This window comes from Microchirus variegatus (assembly GCF_963457635.1).
Source record: "Microchirus variegatus genome assembly, chromosome: 9".
Classification (NCBI taxonomy): Eukaryota; Metazoa; Chordata; class Actinopteri; order Pleuronectiformes; family Soleidae; genus Microchirus; species Microchirus variegatus.
The window spans coordinates 1,382,472-1,404,728 of NC_139810.1; the positions used below are offsets into that span (position 1 = coordinate 1,382,472).

Genomic DNA, 22,257 nt, shown 5'->3' on the forward strand with positions numbered 1-22,257 from the left:
TTACTAAAACCTCTGTAATTTCACTCTGCTTCACTTCAGCAGCATCAGACTTTGCACAGCTCATGTCCACATGACCTCCATGCGTTTTTAAACTCCTACTGCATATTTTAAAGGGGATATTTGCTTTAAAATGCAATATTCTTTTTTGGCGTCCTTCATTTTTGCTGTGTCCCATGTGCATTTACTCTGACACAGTGGCATCTACAGTAAATTGTACACCTCTGGTGAAATCTTACAGGTGTTATCTTTATTTTGATACCAACTGCAGAGATTTACTATCTTTAGTTTGGGCATGTCATTTTTGAGCAGGGACTCCAAAAAGAGGGTTAGGAAACTGTCTCATCTTTAACTCACTGTTGTCTTTCTGGTTTCAGGTTTTCTGTCAACGTGTTTCAGCCTCCGTTCCAGTCGGGCAGAACGTCTCCAGAAACCTCTCAGTGTCGGTTAGACCTTCCACCCGTGCCCTCAGGTTTACCGGACGGCGTTGGGAGTGGGGACGAAGCCACGGGAGGAAGCTCAGCTCCTGTGACGGGAGCTGGCGACGCAGGGCCGGACAGCCAGTCCCTGCTGCCCGAGTCCCGGGCAGAGTACGGCCAGGCGTCGGCCTCGGCCTCCCGCTCTGTGGACGCAGATTCTCTCTCCTCCTCCTCCCAGACCTCCCTCTCCACCACACACACCACAGATTCAGGATTCTCTGAGCCGGCCTCCGCGGCGTCCTGCTGCTCTGTGGACCCTCACGCCGAGAAAGAGACGTCCTGTGAGAAGGCAGTGAGGCCAGAAGGTGATCACACAACAGCAACAACAACAAACTGCTTCTTTAGTGTTTTTCTTTTTTTCTTTAACATTTTTCATTACGTTAACTCTTGTTGCAGCTGCAGTAACTGGATATCAGCATCCGAGTGAGTCGGCGTCAGGTCACGCCAGTCAGTTCTACATTTATCTGCTGGACTCGAGCAACAAGGAGCAGAGGCTGGATGAGAAAGGTACACTTCAATCAGATTCACTGGTTTTATTATGTTTTCATATTTGGTGAAACAAAAAAACAATTCATCCATTATTAATCAATTACTAAGTACAATTACGTCAACTATTTTCATCATCTATTCATCGGTTTAAAGTTTTTTCCATGATTAAAAGAAGATTTCTGATTGTTTTAGCTTCATAACTGTGATTATTTTCTTTGTTTATAAAATAAAAATAGCTAGTTAATTAGCTGGCCAGATTAGATAGATAGATGCTAATTAGCTGGCTAGCTTAGACAGATAGATGCTAGTTAGCTGGCCAGCTTAAATACATAAATGGTAATTAGCTGGCTAGCTTAGATACATAGTTGGTCGTTCGCTACCTAGCTTAGATACATAGATGCTAGTTAGCTGGCCAGCTTAAATACATAAATGGTAATTAGCTGCCTAGCTTAGATCCATAGATGGTAGTTAGCTGGCTATCTTAGATACATAGATGATCGTTGGCTGGCTAGCTTAGATACATAGATGGTAGTTAGCTTGCTAGTTAGCTGCCTAGCTTCGATACATCGATGCTAATTAGCTGGCTAGCTTAGATACATAGATGCTAGTTAGCTGGCCAGCTTAAATACGCAGATGGCAGTTAGCTGCCTAGCTTAGATACATAGGTGCTAGTTAGCTGGCCAGCTTAGATACATAGATGCTAGTTGGCTGCCTAGTTTAGATACATAAATGCTAATTAGCTGGCTAGCTTAGATACATAGATGCTAGTTAGCTGCCTAGCTTAGATACATGGATGCTAATTAGTTGGCCAGCTTAGATACATAGATGTTAGTTAACTGCCTAGTTTAGATACATAAATGCTAGTTAGCTGGCCAGCTTAGATACATAGAGGGTAGTTAGCCGCCTAGCTTAGATACATAGGTGGCAGTTAGCTGCCTAGAGCATTGGGAAAGTCACTTAAACAAAAAAAAGCACTGCCTCAAACTGGCTAATCCCATTTTTCCCTGTCCCCTCCCTCACTTCCTGTAGAGGACTTCCTCACAGACCTCTCTGAAGACATGACCCTGGAGCTGGTGTGGAAGAACAACGAGCGTCTGAAGGAGTACGTCCTGGTGAGCTCTAAGGAGCTGGAGTATGAAGAAGACCCTGGTTCTCTGAGTGAGACTGCCAGAGCTGGACACTTCACCCTGGAACAGTGTCTCAACCTCTTCACTAGACCAGAGGTGTTGGCACCAGAGGAGGCGTGGTAGGAACATTCATCTGTTCCATCATGGTCTGCCTGGTTCCTCTGTTGTTTCGTCATCTTCTAAACTCTTCTAAAAACTGTATTTCAGGTACTGTCCAAAGTGCCAGCAGCACCGCGAGGCCTCCAAGCAGCTGCTGCTGTGGCGTCTGCCCAACGTTCTCATCATCCAGCTCAAGCGCTTCTCCTTCAGGAGCTTCATCTGGAGAGACAAGATCAACGACATGGTCGACTTCCCCGTCAGGTAAACTGAGTACTGAAGCCTTCAAGTTCTTTGTTCACTGTGCACTTTAAACCCACTGACAGACTGAATGTATCTTAGCCTTATACTGCCCCCTGCTGTATAGAAACACATTATTCCACAACTGCAGTATCACGTTACTTTGTAATTAGAGCTGCGACTCACCATTATTTCCCTAATCGATTAATCTGTCGATTAGTTTGCTCTACAAAATGTTGTAAAAAACGTTGATCGTTTTTTGTCAAACCTGGAAAAGACGATGTTCTCAAATGTCTTTGTTTTGTGGAGCAAAGAAAATATTCACATTTAAGCTAAAACGACAATGAAATCTTGATTTAATCAAAGCTTCAAACCAATTAATCGATTATCAAAATAGTTGACGATTAATTTAGTAATCGATGAGTAGAGTAATTGTTTCAGCTCTACTATCTATCTATCTATCTATCTGTTAGCTAGCTATCCGTCTATTTATATTATCTATCTATCTATCTATCTATCTATCTATCTATCTATCTATCTATCTATCTATCTATCTATCTATCTATCTATCTATCTATCTATCTATCTATCTATCTATCTATGTTAGCTAGCTGTCTGTCTTGTAAGATAGCCAGCTAACTAGCATCTATGTATCTAAGCTAGCCAGCTAACTAGCATCTATTGATGTAGCTCGATCAAGTTAATCAATAACAGTTTCATAATAAAGTAGTTTTCCTGTTTATCGTAGATACGACTCGCGTGCCCCTGAACTCTACGTCAGAAAAGCTTATCGTAGGTTTTCACGATGTTCTGTGCTAAATTGAATGCTAATGCTGACGACGAAATTAGCATTGTTCTGGTTGGCAGTTGAGGGGAAATTTTAGGGAACTTAACTTAACGAAAAAGTGGAGAATAAAGGTTTTATAAAGAAAAGTGTGTCTTCCTGCCAAAATGGCGTTGTTGTTGTTGTTGTTTTGATCGTGAGTGTCTACCATCGTGCAGTACTTTGATCGCGGCGTCGACTCGTTGCAGGAATCTGGATCTGAGTAAGTTCTGTATCGGTCAGAAAGACGAGATGCAACAACCTCCCGTCTACGACTTGTACGGCGTCATCAACCACTACGGAGGGATGATCGGAGGTCATTACACGGCCTACGCTCGCCTGCCCAGCGACAAGAACAGCCAGCGCAGTGATGTTGGTGAGCGGAAGAAACGTCGTCATCCTCTTACTCTTCGCGCGTCCGTTCCTCTTCCTCACCGCACTCCTTCCCCTCTCCACAGGGTGGCGTCTGTTTGACGACAGCACGGTGACCATGGTGGACGAGAGTCAGGTGGTGACGCGCTACGCTTACGTCCTCTTCTACCGACGACGCAACTCCCCCGTAGAGAGGCCGCCGCGCTTCCTCAGGCCCATGGGAGCCGAGTCGCCCACCGCCGCAGGAGCTACTGCCAGCCAGGTGAGGGCGCCACACACACACACACACACATTCTTGTACTTGCTGCACACTGAGGACCGGGTAAAAGCGCTGACAAAGTGAGGACCAGCATTTCCACTTTATAAATCAACACAATTACAAATCTAAGTCATGAAAGACATCAATAAAGAACTACTGGGTGCAGTACCATAAAATGTCTGCAGGTGGAGCCCCAGAGAATAAAAAGCTGGAAAACGGGTTTTTGTACCAAATTGAGGACCTGTGTTAAAAACAGAGTATAGCATGTTTACAACCTAAGGAAGTGAAAACAAAGTGAGGACCTGCCAAAATGTCCTCACTTCGTAAAAATGTCCTCACTTTGTTGGTTTAAAACCCCTCACTGGTCCTCAGTATTCCACAAGTACAAGAACACACAGTGACGCAGATGTAGGCGTATTTTCTCCATTTCACACATGATTGGAGCAACATTTAACAGCTTAATGTTGTAAAAGGATATAATGACTTTATAATTTGATGAATAATTTTATATTCACGCCATAAATTAACATAAATTAAGTGATTTGAGAGAGCAAGACACTTCTGGTAGTTGAGAAAGAAAGCAGCGACCCTTCCTTTGGTGGAAACACTGCTTTTCCAAATGCTGCCGATGCTGCAAATAATGAAAATAGGTGAAAAGAAAGTGAAATAATTGGGTTAATAAGTCCATCTTGTGTAGTAGCAGCAGTTGTGTGTGTGTGTGTGTGTGTGTGTTGTCCACACTATACTTATATAAGAATGTTACATAAGAAAGTTTTAAAAATCGCGATTTTCATGAAAAACGCGTTCAAATCCAGGTACACCTGCTGGTTTTAATGACTCTCGTCAGGACACGCCCACTCTGACACTCTTAAAGGGACAGTTCAGGTGTTTTTTTACGTGCTTGTATGAGGTAAACGCGGACGCTCGGCGTGTGATTGGTAGCTGAGCGTTTATTATCATTATTATTACTGCAATCGTAGCATGTGTAAGGCCACGCCCTTTTCCCAGAAGCTGACACCGGTTTCCGCCAATCGCAGGCCTCTCTGATATGGCGGGAACTGGAGGAGGAAGAGGAGGAGGGGCCTGTCGAAGGCCCCCGCGGACTCTTCCGCTCGTCGCTGTGGAGGCGGCAAAATCGGACGAACAGAGTTGGCGGCGGCGGCGAAAGAGAAGAAGTAGAAGAAGAGAGGACCGAAGGCTCGGCGCGACGGCGCCCGAGGCAGAGGACGACGCCGGAGTATCCCGACGACGACGACTGCGTGCGATACTTTGTCGTGGGCACGCTGGCGGCTGTGTTCGCTCTGTTGGTCAATCTGCTCTATCCTCTGCTTTACAAGAGCTGGAGCTGAGCGGCAGCTGATAACCTGCTCTGAAATCTGATGAGGGAGGAGTTTCAAGACTCCGCCTCTCTGTCGTCTAACTGCAACACACCTTAAAACATTGTTCTGAGGGTTAAAGTCATCGTTCAGGTTGTCGTCACACTGAAAACATGGCTGCCAGTGAGGAAGAAAACACTATTTAGCCTCTTAAAATCCACACAGTTAACTCTACAACGTCCGAAAATTAGCGGTGGGCACGTTAACGGCGTCAACGTTAGCGCACAACGCCGTTTCCGCGACGTCTGACAGGAAAAAGACGCGCGTGACGTCATGTTTACGTGACTTCCCGATTGTTAAAACGAGTCTCTAAAGCTAACGCTAAACACGGGTACGCTGGTTATTTGTTAGCGCTGCTCTTTTCCTTTAACAAACAGACCGCTCCAGTTCAACTGTAGGCTAACGCTAACGGCACTAAAAGGAGCTAACACAGCTAACGGAGCTAACTGCTAAACGGTGCCCGGACTCTGGTGCCGCGGCACGTAAAGTCTGACTGACCGGAAAAAGACTCGCGCGACGTCATGTTTTTTACGTGCCGTGGCACCGGAGTCCAGCCACCGTTTACCAGTTAGCTGCTTTAGCTCCTTTTAGCGCCGTTAGCTGTAGCCTACAGTGGAAGTAGAGCGGTCTGATTGTTAAAGGAAAAGAGCAGCGCTAACAAATAACGTTAGCGTACCTGTGTACCGCGTATGTGCGACTCTGTTTTTAAAGTTTAGCGTTAACTTTAGAGACTCATTTTAACAATCGGGAGTTACGTAAACGTCGTACGTCACGCGCGTCTTTGTCCAGTCAGTCGTCATGGAAACGCGTCGTGCGCTAACGTGCGTTATTGTTACGCCGCTAACGTGCCCAGCACTCATTTTTTCACTGCTAAAGTCACTGGTAACTGAAGTTAGTGTCACTTTGTTATCCGCCTCACTCCCTCGTACCAAAGTCCACAGAGAAAATCACCAATTTAACGTCGCAGTGCGAATTCCGTGAAATCCTCTGTTTGGATTAACACGAGCGACGCAAACGTTACCAAACGCGGCGTCAGTCGACCGCGATCGCTGTGTCCGCCGTGAGCTAAAAAAACTGTGATTTTTCTCTCTGGACTTTGGTGCGGGAGAGTGAGCCGTTGACAAACGTATTAAAAAATCGTGAACGATGACTTTAAAACGGAAGCTTTCGTGCACAGCATTAGCACGGTTTCACACACACGCGTCACCTGGTTAACGTTAAAAAACATAAACAGAATCTCAGTCTTCGTCATGAAAACTTGAATTATTGTGTGGTTTTCTTCACTGAAGGACCATGAAAAACTGTGAGGTTCAAAAGCTCATGACGTCTGTGTTTTTAATACGATAAGCTCTATATAGATGTACAGTCATGTGCGATAAAGGTTTATAAGCTGACAATTCCACAAAGTCCTAGTATAAACATGAGTCTTCTTTGGTGAAACCACTGTCAAAGGCCTTTTTTTGTCTACTTTTTATTGCACTACATGTTCTTTTCACCCTTAAATTTGCTCTGTTTTGCTTTAGATTTGTCAAATGTTAATATATCGTTTGTTGTTTTAATTATTCAGTCTTTATCTGTATTTCTGACTGTGGATTATTTGGGTCATTTCCGTCCACTAATGCAACAGATGACCATGAATAGCATTGTTTTGAGTAGGAATCTTGTTTAATCAATGGTGATTTTTTGGATTTTGAAGACGTAAAAATGCAAATTTTTATGTCGATTTCGATCCAGAGGAGGCTAAATCACGTCTTATTTATTAGATTTGTCTAAATGTTTTTCCTCGTTTTTCTTAAATCCAATAATTCTTTGGTTGTTCTGCAGACGTTGTTTTGTTTACTGTCGAGTTCTCAGGAAAAAAAAAGACGGCGAAGAGTCGCACGGATTTGCCTTAAATACTCGTCGTATACTTGACTCTGACGTTATGCAATAGACTGACGTGCAGCTTGGGGTTTTTTTTAGCAAAGAATTACAACATTGAAATCAGGGCTGCGGCACTAAATCAATGATCTATGAATTACTGATTTAACTGGCAACTTAATTTTGACTCGAGTTTTCTCATTTTAAAGCTTTGAAGGGATGTAAATATTCTCTGAAATCAGAAAAACCAGCCATTTTATGTCACAACACTCAAGTTCCTCTAATCACAGAGTTCCAATGTGTGATTTGATGAATTTCGACGTTTGAAATCCTCCGTTTGAATTTACATCGGCGACACAAACTTGGCAAACCGACTTTGGTGCAGGAGAGTGAGCCGTTTATATTTATATAACGCAAAAACCTGAACTATCAGTGAAACTTAAACTCGCCAAAACAATCTTATTTATTAATCGATCACGTGCCGCAGCCCTGATTTCTTTGATTGTCGGACAAAACCATGAATGTTGTGTATATTGAAAGAATAACCATGTATTTTTTAAATGGAAATACTCTTAAAATGTCTATAATATAGTATGTTAATCATTTCCCTGCAATAATGTATCTAAGATACCTCCTCCGTCCAAATGCTGCTTTGTAGAACATTAAAACCATCGTTTTTTGGAAATCACCGAGTTCTTTCGCTCGTTTGTTTTGAACGTAGAACGCTGATCAGGTGATTCCTGGTTAACTCTGGTTTATTTTTTTATTTATTTTTCCGCTGCAGGCGTCGGGCGCTCAGTCTCTGTTCGGGACCGACCTGGACCCCGAAGGACCGCCCGCTCTGACGGCCGAGTCGACGCCCGAGCTCTTCGCCCACGCCGGGGAGTGCACGGCGCCGTCCTACAGCAACATGGAGGAGGTGGACTAGCGAGGAAGATGACGACGACGACGGCGGACGGTGGTGGTGGTGGTGGTCCACAAACGCCACCGTTTTATTTCCCCGCGGGCGTCTGAAGACGCGGACTGGACCGCAAACATGGACCGACGTGTACTCGATACTCAAAACTAGACAAACATCATCCATATAATCACATTTAAGGGATTGTTTAAGGGTTTATTTTGTTTATTTAAAGTGAACACGAGGATTTTAGCCGCTGGAAACTGACGTTTGTGAGAGCTGCTCGTTCTCCCCACGCCAGACTCCACGGAGAAAATCGGCGTTTTTAGCTCACGGCGACGCGGGAGCTTGCTCGTCTTGTTTCTTCCTCGCCTTTCGACGAGGATTGTGTCACTTCTGCGACTCCGAAGGAGCGATTTCAAACTCCAAAGAGACAACGTGACGCGTTTGGACGCGTTAAATGGAGGCGGCGGTGGATCGACGACTCCTGCGGGCCCGTGGCGTAAAATCGCCGATTATCTCTATGGAGTTTGGTGCGGGTGAGAACGTGGTTCGCAGTCCAGGTTTCCACTAATGGCAAAAAGAAGAACCTCCGACAACTGCCTTTAAAAGAACAAAATAAAAACCTGAACTGCAACTTTAATATAGTAAACCCATTGATAAGGACTTAACAAGCTGTATATGTAGATGCTATAGTCTCACACACACACACACACACAGAGGCTTCACTGCTGTTAAAGGACTTTAAACCCTCAACCACCTGAGTGGAGCCCCCTGCAGGTCTCCACGCACCAATGCACCTTATGGTCTCAGGTTTTTTGAGCTCAAACCATCGTCCGTTCAATCTTTGTACCTTTGACCTTCGACGTGGTGGATCTTCAGGGTCGGCGTGAGGAGCGCCGGTGAAGCTTGTCGTAAACGCGTTTTTTAACGTACGTTTTCTTTGTTTTCGTGGCAAGGCGTCGATATATTTTGCGACTGTTGTAAAGATCGTGGAAGTACGTGAAACGGGAGATGACTTGCTGCGTTATTTCTGATTTTTCGGGGCACTCCGTGTATTATTTTTGTAAACTTGATTTAGCTTCTGTATCTTTGGCACGTCCTTGTTTTTTTGTTTTTTTGGTACTTTGATTATTTTCGATCCTGTGGATGCATTTTGTCAAAGGCTTCAGTATCAACTGAAATGTGCATGAGTGCATGTTCATTTTTTTTAGACCGTAAACTCGTCGCTAAATCTCACTAATTCTGTTTTTGGCGTGACTCGTCCCGTCACCGTCTCCCTCCGTCTTCTCCTTTGTAACCACATCACGTACGTTAAAGTGGGGCTCGTTAAGAATGCTGCTGTGGATACATATGAATGGTTAATATAAATAAAAAACAATTTTGAGTATTGCCAACAATTTGTCTGTTTGTTTTTGTTTTGCCGTTTCTAGCTCTAGCTGTAGAGGCCCCAAGTTTCTCCTAACCCTTCAGATTATCCCCAATCTACGACACTTCATGAGCGAAACATCTTGAATTGAGCCGCTCAAGTTAAACCTGATAATAAAAAAACATGAAATAATATGCTAACAAATAAAACGACAAATTCTTACAACCCAAAACGATAATAAAACGAGTCGAATTGGCGCAAATTGCCAAAATGAACGGCAAAACTCAAAATGGCCCACTTCCTGTTGCGTTGAGGCCACGGTTACGATCGACTTTCTTGTTCGTCTTGGTCGATAACATCTTCCCACCAAGTTTCGAGAAATTCGGTAGAACTCCATTTTGCTTTTGTTTTCACCTTAGGGGGCGCTATAAAGCCCTTGAGCAACGCACGGGTCACCGTTTCAGCCCCTGCCAGTCCCTAATAATCATTATATTAATAACATGCAGCTTTGGGGCCCCCTGGTGGCTTTGGGGGTCCTATGTATTTGCCATTTTCAGCAGCGCTGTTGCTCTGTTAAATAATGACATTTTAGACATTTTCTTTGCTAAATGTTGGAGGTGAACACATGTTTTCGGGATTTTTAATAGATTTTTAACTGATCGACAGTTCGGCTTTGTTCGGCTTTGATTCTCTTTGTTTTTAAACGTGAACCTCGATGTGTATGTGTCACAGTTACCTGCCTGATGGTGGCGCTGTGTCCGCGGGTGCCCGTAAAGTAAACCACCGTAGAAGAAGAAGAAGAAGAAGAAGCAGGAGGAACCGGCATGGAGACAGAAGAAGCGGAAGCTGCGGTAAAAACACGGGACACAAACAACAACATTTAGTAAAGAAAATAGACATTTTCTATGCTAAATGTCGGAGATGAACGCTTTTTTTTCCAGTATTTTTAATAGATGTTTAACTGATCTACGGTTCGGCTTTGTTCGGCTTTATTCGGCTCTGATTCTCTTTGTTTTTAAACGTGAACCTCGATGTTTATGTTTCACAGTTACCTGCCTGATGGTGTCGCTGTGTCCGCGGGTGCCGTAATGTAAACCACCGTAGAAGAAGAAGAAGAAGAAGAACCAGGAACCGGCATGGAGACAGAAGAAGCGGAAGCTGCGGTAAAAACACTGGAAACAAACAACAACAACATTAGTCACACAGAGATTATGTCGCGTGCGTCGCTGTAATCCGGTTTGTGTCTCGTGCTTCCCGCTCTCGTTTAATGGCGGACTGTGACGGAAACCGTGACCGTGACGAGGAACAACACGACGGGACAAACGGAACTGATGTCCCCGCCGCGGTGTCTCCGGTCCCCGGGGGTCTCCGGTCCCCACAGCAGAACCAGGACCGGGACCGGGACCGGGAACAGGACCGGGACCAGGGGAAGAAGAAGAAACTGGTCCTGCACGTGGACCTGAACAGCACCGTCCTGGTGTCGGACGCCGTCACGGGACAGGGAACTCTCGCGACCCTGGATTATTTCCTGTCCACGGTCACCTGGGGAAAGATGAGCAGACACGGTCAGTGAGACCTGACGTTATGACGTCATAGAGACCAAAACCTGGTCCTAACGAGCCAGACGGGACCCAATCTCTGAGTAACTGCTAGCATTTAAGGCTAACATTTGAATTGTGTATAAGGGTTAGTTTAGGCAGTAACTAGTTATGGTTAAGGTAAGGGAATTATTACCAGTAGTCCTCATAGAGACCAAAACCTGGTCCTAATGAGGCAGACGGGACCTCATTATATCTGAGTAACTGCTAGCATTTAAGGCTAACATTTGAATTGTGTTTAAGGATTACTTTAGGCAGTAACTAGTTATGGTTAAGGTAAGGGAATTATTACCAGAAGTCCTCATAGAGACAAAAACCTGGTCCTAATGAGGCAGACGGGACCTCATTATATCTGAGTAACTGCTAGCATTTAAGGCTAATTTAAACTGAGCTTAAGGGTTAGTTTAGGCAGTAACTAGTTATGGTTAAGGTAAGGGGATTATTCATTTTTACCAGTAGTCCTCATAGAGACCAAAACCTGGTCCTAATGAGGCAGACAGGACCTGATATCTGAGTAATTGCTAGCATTTAGGGCTAATTTAAACTGTGCTTAAGGGTTAGTTAGTTTAGGCAATATAACTAGTTACGGTTAAGGTAAGACTATAGGGAATTATTCATTTTTACCAGTAGTCCTCATAGAGACCAAAACCTGGTCCTAATGAGGCAAACAGGACCTAATATCTGAGTAACTGCTAGCATTTAGGGCTAATTTAAACTGTGCTTAAGGGTTAGTTTGGACAATATAACTAGTTATGGTTTAGGTAAGGGGATTATTCATTATTACTAGTAGTCCTCATACAGTAAAAGAGACCAAAACCTGGTCCTAATGAACCACAACCCCTTTCAAAGGGGAGATTAGGGTTTAAATGTGGATTGAAGTTAGGTTTAGATTACTTTTTATGGTTAATCTGGAAATGGATTATTTACAGGACATAATCTCTGCGGCCATTTAAGGGTAACATTTGAATTGTGGTTAAGATAAGGGGTTAGGAAATGGATTATTTCTGTGTGACCTCACTTGTCAGGACCACTAGTCCTCATAGAGACCAAAAACCTGGTCCTAATGTGAAAGACAGGACCTAGTTTCTAAGGATCTGGATATGATTTAGGTTTAAAATTTAAATAGTGGTTAAAGTTAGGATTAGATTAATGGATTATTTCTCTCAGTGTCCTCACTCAGAACCACATACAAGAATGTGTGTGTGTGTGGGAGTGTTTCCGGCACCACTAGAGACCGAAAACCTGTTCCTAATGAGGCAGAACCTTGTTTGTGAGGAACATGAGGGCAAATATTTGTCGAGATTACAGTTTCGAGATGAACTGGTTCTGATTTATGACGTCAGGGACAACGACAAAAACGACACTTTTCCCCTGAATTAACGACACGTTTTCCTCGCAAAAGTGATAAAATGTCAGTTTTTTGGGATTGTTCGAGTGAACTGTACTGTTTTTACTGAATGAATAACGCAGTGTTTTCCTTTATTTGTCCCACTGTGGAGACACTGACTGAGTTAGAGCAGACAAAACCAGACGAGACGAGAGGCTGCTGATGGTCGAACAAAAGGAAGAGTGTTCCACAACTTTATGGACGACAAAAAACACACAAAAAACGCACAATGGCCTTTTGTTTTCAGGCGACAAACCCTGTGTGCGCAAGTCTGTGATAAAAGTGCTGAAACTATTCCACGACTTGATAGTGTGTCAGTTTTCAATCGTCGTTTTCACTCGTTTTCACGCTTCACCTGTGATGTTGATTTTTCGCAGGAAAGTGGGAGTGGCTTAGTGACTCGCCCTCGCTGCTGCCGCCGTGCAGCGACGCCGTCAGTTACCACGCTCAGTTCGGACGGACGCCGGGTTTCACCTCGTCTGCGGGGAAACGTTTCCGCGGCGTCCTGAAGGAACATCTGGATCTGCTGCTCTGGCCTGAAGGCGTCAAGGTGGATAAAGATGCAGCGTCACGACTCATGAGCTGTTTGTTATTTACTCGTATATATGTTTACACCATGTGATACAAACAACACGGAGAGTGGAACTCAGTCTTCTAAAAGAGGACTTCCTTAATGGGAACTAAAGTTGGAAACGGGTCGACTAGCTTAGCATGAAGACCAGAAACTGGTGGATTAGCTTAGCATGGAGACCAGAAACGGGTGGACTAGCTTAGTATGACCAGAAAGGGAGAGAAACAGGTGCATTAGCTTAGCATGAGGACCAGAAACAGGTGGACTAGCTTAACATGAAGACCAAAAACCGGTGGACTAGCTTAGCATGAAGACCAGCAACAGGTGGACTAGCTTATCTTAAACCCTGGAACCCGGTAGACTAGCTTAGCATGAATATCAGAAACAGGTAGAATGGCTTAGCATGGAGACCAGAAACAGGTGGACTAGCTTAGCATGGGGACCAGAAACGGGTGGATTAGCTTAGCATGGGGGCCAGAAACAGGTGGATTAGCTTAGCACGAAGACCAGAAACAGGTGGATTAGCTTAGCATGAAGACCAGAAACAGAGAGAAACCAGTGGACTAGTATAGCATGAAGACCAGCTACAGGTGGACTACCTTAGCATGAACACCAGAAACTGGTGGACTAGCTTAGCATGAAGACCAGAAACAGGTAGATTAGCTTAGCATGGAGAACAGAAACAGGTGGACTAGCTTAGCATGGGGGCCAGAAACAGGTAGATTAGCTTAGCATGAAGACCAGAAACAGATGGATTAGCTTAGCATGGAGACCAGAAACAGGTGGATTAGCTTAGCATGGAGGCCAGAAACGGGTGGATTAGCTTAGCATGGAGGCCAGAAACAGGTGGACTAGCCTAGCATGAATACCTAAAACAGGTGGACTAGCTTAGCATGAAGACCAGAAACCGATTGTATTAGCTTAGCATGGAGGTCAGAAATAGGTGGACTAGTTAAGCATGGAGACCAGAAACAGGTGGACTATCTTAGCACGAAGACCAGAAACAGGTAGATTAGCTTAGCATGGAGACCAAAAATGGTTGGATTAGCTTAGCATCAAGGTCAGAAATAGGTGGACTAGCTTAGCATGCAGACCAGAAACAGGTGGACTAGTTTAGCAAGGAGACTAGAAACAGGTAGATTAGCTTAGCTCGGAGACCAAAAATGGTTGGACTAGCTTAGCATGGAGGTCAGGAACAGGTGTAAACTGGTGATTTTAAACCTCTTACTCTGCTGCACCAAAGTCCATAGTAAAAATTAGTGATTTTAGCTCACTTGTGTTTCACAAATCAACACAAACCTAAGTTTCCAGTCCAAACCAGTTTCTGTTTTGTGGAGTTATGAAGACATAATCATCGTCTTTAGAGTTTGTAGACACAGATTTCATATTTGACTCCAGAGGCTCAGCTGCAGTTCCTCGTACATTTACGTCAGATCAGAAATAAAACTGTAGCCTGTCGTCTGCAGGGAGACGGAGAGCTGTCCATCAAAGGAGAGGACGGACGTCTGTACCACTGGATCGTCCCCTCCTTCTTCCAGCTGCTCAAAGACCTGGCGCAGGAAGGACGGGAATTTGCCGTCCTGTTCCGCACGTTTGGCAGCGACCTCCCTCGAGTTCTGAGGGCTGTGAACAGAGCTGTGAATGAAGGAGGTCACCCTCTGTTCCCCGATCTGCCCGACCTGAAGGTATCTGAGACGCCGCTCTGAGGATCTGATGTTGGTTTTGCGTCGTCTCACTTTGTCTCTCTCTCTCTCTCTCTCTGTGACTCAGCTAAGCGTGAACGTGACTCCGGGTAAAATCCGCTGCAGCAGGAAAGGAATCGTCCTGAGTCACGGTGAGAAGCGTCTGTCCACGACCAGAGACGGAGACCGAGGCCTGTATCGGTACCTGAGCTCGGTCCAGGGTCTGGGAGGCTTTCAGGACCACTTTGACTGGTTCGTATTCCGCTTCATACATGAGCCATTGGGGGTTTTTTTGCAGCGGTTTTATTGCCTCTGCCACAAGTCTTCGTTTCATTCGCCTTAAAATGTCTTAAAATCTCATAAAAGGTCTTAAATACAGTTTTGAGAGGTCTTAAAAATCTATTATCGTTATTTTTATCGCTTTGACATGTTTCTATTTTTGAGGATGCGATAGCGGAACTAAAGTAGGCCACCTGTGCTGCCCGGTGAGAATTTATCGAGCACCACTAGCTAATGTGCTAGTGTGCTTAGCATAGCAGCGGAGAAAACTTAATGAAAGCCCACAGCGAAGCCGAATTACTTGCATGAGATGGGTAAGTGCAAGTTCAATTTGTGGTTCAAATTTTCCTTCATGTCTTTTTTGCTTTTTTACCAGTATGATTGTGAAATGGGTCTTAAATTGTGTTCATTATGGTCTTAAAAAGTCTTAAAACGTCTTAAATTTGACTTGTTGAAACCTGCAGAGACCCTGTTTTAGCTGACGTGCCATCGGGCGTACCTGTTAACGTGCCTCCCGATTGTGAAAATGAGTTTTCCGTACCACGGTACGGGAGTCCATTCACCGTTTACCAGTTAGCTCCGTTTTTGCTCCTTTAGTGCCGTTAGCGTTAGCCTACAGTGGAACTGGAGCGGTCTGTTTATTAAAGGAAAAGAGCAGCGCGAACAAATAACGTTAGCGTACCTGTGTACTGCGTCTGTGTGCCTATGTTTTTAAAGTTCAGCGTTAGCTTTAGAGACTCATTTTAACAATCGGGGAGTCACGTAAACGTGACGTCACGCACACGTGACTCCCGATAAAAGAGCCTCTTTATTAGTGCTGGGCACGTTAACAGCGTCAACGTGAGCGCACGGCGCGTTTCCGTGACGACTGAACCGGAAAAAGACGCGCGTGACGTCATGTTTTTACGTGACTCCCGATCGTTAAAACGAGTCTCTAAAGTAAACACAGTTTTTTCGTGCCGCGGCACCGGAGTCCAGGGCACCATTTTTACCAGTTAGCTCCGTTAGCTCCCTTAGCTCCGCTAGCTCCGTTGGCTGCGTTAGCTGCGTTAGCTCCTTTAGCGCGCCAACAGAAAAGAACGAAAAGAGCGGCGCTACAAAAAACCTCTGTTTTTAAAGTTTAGCGTTAGCTTTAGAGACTCATTTTAACATTCGGGGAGTCACGTTAACGTGACGTCACGCACGCGTGACTCCCAATAATAGAGCCTCTTTATCAATGCTGGGCACGTTAACAGCGGCGACGTTAGCGCACGGCATGTTTTCCGTGACGACTGAACCGGAAAAAGACGCGCGTGACGTCATGTTTTTACGTGACTCCCGATCGTTAAAACGAGTCTCTAAAGTAAACGCAGTTTTTTCGTGCCACGGCACCGGAGTCAAGATCACCATTTTTACCAGTTAGCTCCGTTAGCTGCGTTAGCTCCTTTAGCGCGCCTACAGAAAAGAACGAAAAGAGCGGCGCTACAAATAACCTCTGTTTTTAAAGTTAAGCGATACCTTAGAGACTCATTTTAACAATCGGGAGTCACGTAAACATAGCACTGGGCGTTTCCGTGACGACTGACTGAAAAAAGACGCTTGTGACGTCATGTTTTTACGTGACTCCCGATCGTTAAAACGAGTCTCTAAAGTAAACGCAGTTTTTCCGTGCCACGGCACCGGAGTCCAGGGCACCGTTTTTACCAGTTAGCTCCGTTAGCTCCCTTAGCTCCGTTAGCTCCATTGGCTGCGTTAGCTGCGTTAGCTCCTTTAGCGCGCCGACAGAAAATAACTAAAAGAGCAGCGCTACAAATAACCTCTGTTTTTTAAAGTTTAGCGTTACCTTAGAGACTAATTTTAACAATCGTGACGTCGCGTAAACATGACGTCACGTAACGCGTCACGCTAACGCCGTACACTGTCCAGCACTATATATTAAAAATCTTTTTTTTATAATGATTTTTTTTTGTTATCATGTAATATTAGTGAAACATTGAGGTAACCAGTAGGACCGCAACCATGAATTAATTGATTTTAGAGAGTTTTTTAAAAATTAATACGAGCTTTGTGATATTTTTTTAGTTTCTTAAATGTGAATATTGTCTGGTTTCTTTGCTCCATTTGACAAAAAAAAACATTAAAACTATGTTCAAGGTTTGATTAACACTGATCAACACTTTAACTATATTTTATGGACAAAATTTTTTTTGGGGAATATTGTATAATAATGGAATATTGTTGGAAACAGTCAGATTCTTTCTGTCATTGGATCGAGCTCGAGAATACACAACGTTGTTGGGAGTTTGAGTTGTTGTGTTGTATTGTGTTGTGTTGTATTGTGTTGCTTTATTTGCTGCTGAAGGAGTGTTTAACACTGATTGTGTTCACGAGGCTCAGGTCACATGACCCGCTCACACACGGGAACATTGTACCAGCAAAGAATGGAACGAGCAGCCATTTTCTTTTCTTTTTTAACATTGTTCTGGTCACGAGGTCACGCCCACAGGTCCTTGAAAACCTTGAAAGTTTGTGAACGTCACCCTGAATAGACCTGAGTCATGGAAAGTGCTTGAAAAGTCCTTGAATTGGATGTCACCCAGAGTGGGAGCCCTGGTGGAGAGAGTTTGACAGCAGAAGTGGGCGGAGCCACGTTTCTGTTGGGTTTTGGTTAGAAAACTTTTTTTTTTTTGATGGATTCACTGCGCCCTCTGGTGGACCACACAGTCATAACATCAAGGCTGTATATTTGGATATTAAAGTTTGGAGTGTCCTAGACCGTGTGATTGTCCCCTCACTGTCCTCCATGTCCCACCATGTCCTTTATCTTCTCTGTCCTCCATGTCCTTTATCTTATCTGTCCCACCATGTCCTTTATCTTCTCTGTCCTCCATGTCCCACCATGTCCTTTATCTTCTCTGTCCTCCATGTCCCACCATGTCCTTTATCTTCTCCGTCCTCCATGTCCCACAATGTCCTTTATCTTCTCTGTCCTCCATGTCCCATCATGTCCCTTGTCTCTTCTGTCCTCCATGTCCTTTATCTTATCTGTCCTCCATGTCCCACAATGTCCTTTATCTTCTCTGTCCTCCATGTCCCATCATGTCCCTTGTCTCTTCTGTCCTCCATGTCCTTTATCTTCTCTGTCCTCCATGTCCCACATCTTCTCTGTCCTCCATGTCCTTTATCTTCTCTGTCCTCCATGTCCCACAATGTCCTTTATCTTCTCTGTCCTACATGTCCCACAATGTCCTTTATCTTCTCTGTCCTCCATGTCCCACAATGTCCCTTATCTTCTCTGTCCTCCATGTCCTTTATCTTCTCTGTCCTCCATGTCCCACAATGTCCCTTATCTTCTCTGTCCCACCATGTCCTTTATCTTCTCTGTCCTCCATGTCCCACAATGTCCTTTATCTTCTCTGTCCTCCATGTCCCATCATGTCCCTTGTCTCTTCTGTCCTCCATGTCCTTTATCTTATCTGTCCTCCATGTCCCACATCTTCTCTGTCCTCCATGTCCTTTATCTTCTCTGTCCTCCATGTTCCACAATGTCCTTTATCTTCTCTGTCCTCCATGTCCAACAATGTCCCTTATCTTCTCTGTCCTCCATGTCCTTTATCTTCTCTGTCCTCCATGTCCCACAATGTCCTTTATCTTCTCTGTCCTACATGTCCCACAATGTCCTTTATCTTCTCTGTCCTCCATGTCCCACAATGTCCCTTATCTTCTCTGTCCTCCATGTCCTTTATCTTCTCTGTCCTCCATGTCCCACAATGTCCTTTATCTTCTCTGTCCACCATGTCCTTTATCTTCTCTGTCCTCCATGTCCCACCATGTCCTTTATCTTCTCTGTCCTCCATATCCTTTATCTTCTCTGTCCTCCATGTCCCACAATGTCCCTTATCTTCTCTGTCCTCCATGTCCTTTATCTTCTCTGTCCTCCATGTCCCACAATGTCCTTTATCTTCTCTGTCCACCATATCCTTTATCTTCTCTGTCCTCCATGTCCCACCATGTCCTTTATCTTCTCTGTCCTCCATGTCCCACCATGTCCTTTATCTTCTCTGTCCTCCATATCCTTTATCTTCTCTGTCCTCCATGTCCCACAATGTCCCTTATCTTCTCTGTCCTCCATGTCCCACAATGTCCTTTATCTTCTCTGTCCACCATATCCTTTATCTTCTCTGTCCTCCATGTCCCACCATGTCCTTTATCTTCTCTGTCCTCCATGTCCCACAATGTCCTTTATCTTCTCTGTCCACCATGTCCTTTATCTTCTCTGTCCTCCATGTCCCACCATGTCCTTTATCTTCTCTATCCTCCATGTCCTTTATCTTCTCTGTCCTCCATGTCCCACCATGTCCCACATCTTCTCTGTCCACCATGTCCTTTATCTTCTCTGTCCTCCATGTCCCACCATGTCCTTTATCTTCTCTGTCCTCCATGTCCCACCATGTCCTTTATCTTCTCTATCCTCCATGTCCTTTATCTTCTCTGTCCTCCATGTCCCACCATGTCCTTTATCTTCTCTGTCCTCCATGTCCCACCATGTCCTTTATCTTCTCTGTCCTCCATGTCCTTTATCTTCTCTGTCCTCCATGTCCCACATCTTCTCTGTCCACCATGTCCCACCATGTCCCTTGTCCTCTCTGTCCTCTCCAGGTGGGTGAGTCACAGCTTCTCCACTCGTGGAGGGAAGCCTCTGTGGGTCGACCCGTTTGACCCGGACGTCCAGCACATCTTCATAGACGACAACATCCGTCAGGACGACGAGGACACCATCGTTCAGCCCAGGGTCAGAGGACGTTTGAAACACCGATGAATCTGTGGAACGATCTCAGCAGGAGTTCCGTCTCATTGTCTCGTTTTTATTGTCTTTTGACACGTGTTTGTGTGTCTCTGTGTTTGTGTTTGTGTTTGCGTTTGTCAGGTTTTCACAGAGCCGCGCGGCGACGACACTCGTCCAGCCTGCATGTCCCAGCTTCACGACCTCACTCTGGTCCAGACCGACCTCCTCCGAGCCGTGTCTGACCCCAGGTACTTCACCGAGAGAGTCCACGTCTGCCTGGACAACTACGAGAGGAACCTCCAGCAGGGGGCAGGCTAGGACAGCACTGTGTGTACGCGTGACAAAAACCCTTTAAAGATAGAATCGTCAGCAACGAGGACAGACGGAGGACGTGGTGGACTGAAGACGTTTTGAAAGGATTGAAGGTAATTTGAGGTCAAATAAAAGCAGATTATATCTGCTTATACATCGATGAAGAAGAAGTTGTTTGCGTATATGCAAATTTGAGTGTTTCCCAAATATATTCACATCTAAGAATCACGAGAATTGTGTTTTTATTTTATACAAAACTATTCCTGCATTTTTTAAACCGGTGTAGCCTGGAACTCGTTGTTTTATAATCTGTTTTAATCCGAGAATATTCTGTAACTGAACGTCTGAACACGTTTAAAACTTGAAATGTTGAATTTATTTATTTCACCGTTGAATAAAATCACGCCAGGTTTTTGTCTTAAGACATTTTTGAGTCGTCTCAAGTTTTTTTTTTCATCATCTTCATGTCGGTGGTTTTAACTTTGAATGGCGTGACGTCGTCAGAACGAAGCTCTCTGATTGGTCAGTGAGTGTCGTATGATTTCACACTAACACGTTTTCACTAAATCATAAATAAATGAGCAGGTTTTCTCAAATAAAAGTCTAATTTTGCCCCAAACACTTCAATTTACGTACATATATGTGTGTATATATATATATATACATATATATATACACATATATGTATATATATATGTCACCCGAAACAGGAAGTTGGATGTTACTCCCGTATATTGACCGATTGGCTCAAAACATGACCTGTGAGACTAAGGCCTGCAAACTATGACCTGCACACAGGAAGTAGGTCACCCGAAACCGGAAGTAACCTATACATCGCCCATACATTGACCGATGTATATATATATACATATACATGTACATGAATATTAATTGATAATAATGCCCTTTTGTCACTTAAGTCACACACAACCGGTTGTTTTACAAATTAACTAATTAGATTTTCTAGGAAAATAAAAGTTTTCTTCCTCTGATTCATTCATTTTCTTTCCTGAGTGACTTTTATTCTGAAGGAGCAAATAAACATGGCTGTGGATGTCTTTATTACTTATACTACTAATAATAATACTAATAGGAGCAAAATGTAATTCCAAAGACAAAAAAAACACAGTAATAATACCTTAAAACACCAAATAGTATCTCTAACTGCAGTGGTAAACACAACCACAGGATGGCGCTGCAGAGACAGCGAGCAGAAACTGTACTTTATAATAATATAAACTCTGTAAAAATAATGACTTTACACAATCGTGTGCTTTGTTTTGTGGATTTTCAAAATAAAACATGTTTTTTAATCCATGAAAAAAAAAGAAGTATTTTTTGTTTTCAGGTTTTGTGGCTGATTGATGATGCAGATCCTCGCCTGACCGCACGGGGGCAGCATCACCTGTCTCTTCAGGTGAGTCTGGAGTTGTTTTATTTTTTTTTATTTTTTTTTCTATTTTACATATTTATATATATATGTATATATTTTTCCCTCTGAAACACAAATAAAATCGAGGTGAATGAGTGAGGTTTGGTTTGTTAGAGGATGTTCACAGTGATGAAGATGATGATGATGATGATGATGGTGTGTGAATGCGCACACACTGAGTGAGTGAGGGAGAGAGTGAGTGAGGGAGAGAGGGAGGAGGAGCAGGAGCAGGAAGTGTGGAGTCAGTGCTCGCGGACACATGAAGATGATGAAGATGAAGGCGATGATGATGATGATGATGATGAAGAGTGGACCTGTGTTTGTTTGTTTCCTTCTTTTCTCTGGATTCTATCACTGAAGTGTCTCGCGCGCGGCGGCGGCGCGAGGGAGCCAGGATTCCCGCGTGTTTCTCCCGCGGACCGCGCGCGCCCGTTTCCAAACATTTTACGCGCAAGCAGCTGCTGCGGAGGTCACGCGCCACTGCCACAGAGACACAGGTGAGGACACGGAAACTTTTTATTATAAATAATAATAATAATAATAATGTGATGATGGTGATTCCCCGCTGTGGTCACGTGATCGCGCTCGTGAAGATGAGCAGTGGGTTCACGCACGTGCTCTGCGGCGCTTTTGATGTGACACGGTGTGGACACACAGGTGTTTGTTGCTCATCAGTGACGGTCATAGTGTCTCTGAGGCCCGGGGGCAGATTTGGTTTGGCCCCCTCACATTTATAAAAAGCATCATAATCATAGTTGTGTTGGAGTCAGCGAGTTGTCTTTCTACTTTGAAGGTTGTGAGTTTGATTCTCGACACACTGAAGCAAGTGTAAATGCAGATTTGAGT

General features: G+C 44.3%; 2 protein-coding genes across 7 annotated transcripts in view; both read left to right on the top strand.

The window, feature by feature from the left end:
- The window catches only part of usp19 (ubiquitin specific peptidase 19), a 34,617-nt gene extending 25,247 nt beyond the window's left edge, over positions 1 to 9,370 (top strand). For 4 of the 6 annotated variants that reach the window (XM_083895600.1, XM_083895602.1, XM_083895601.1 and 1 more), the window contains 7 exons: positions 375 to 781; positions 873 to 983; positions 1,995 to 2,211; positions 2,300 to 2,452; positions 3,461 to 3,627; positions 3,710 to 3,885; positions 4,920 to 6,747. In XM_083895600.1, the coding sequence (XP_083751726.1) occupies positions 375 to 781; positions 873 to 983; positions 1,995 to 2,211; positions 2,300 to 2,452; positions 3,461 to 3,627; positions 3,710 to 3,885; positions 4,920 to 5,231 (1,543 nt within the window). In that variant the 3' untranslated portion in view covers positions 5,232 to 6,747. Of the gene's footprint in view, positions 1 to 374; positions 782 to 872; positions 984 to 1,994; positions 2,212 to 2,299; positions 2,453 to 3,460; positions 3,628 to 3,709; positions 3,886 to 4,919; positions 6,748 to 7,902 lie in introns of those variants that run through there. The other 2 variants (XM_083895603.1, XM_083895605.1) reach the window with 2 other exon arrangements.
- Positions 9,371 to 10,594: 1,224 nt separating this feature from the next.
- LOC310931732 (uncharacterized protein) lies at positions 10,595 to 20,292 on the top strand. The gene is made up of 6 exons (XM_083894963.1): positions 10,595 to 10,950; positions 12,748 to 12,920; positions 14,408 to 14,626; positions 14,712 to 14,875; positions 19,541 to 19,673; positions 19,809 to 20,292. The coding sequence occupies exons 1-6, from the start codon at positions 10,653 to 10,655 to the stop codon at positions 19,983 to 19,985; spliced, it is 1,164 nt and encodes a 387-aa protein (XP_083751089.1). The 5' UTR covers positions 10,595 to 10,652; the 3' UTR covers positions 19,986 to 20,292.
- The last annotated feature ends 1,965 nt before the right edge of the window (positions 20,293 to 22,257 follow it).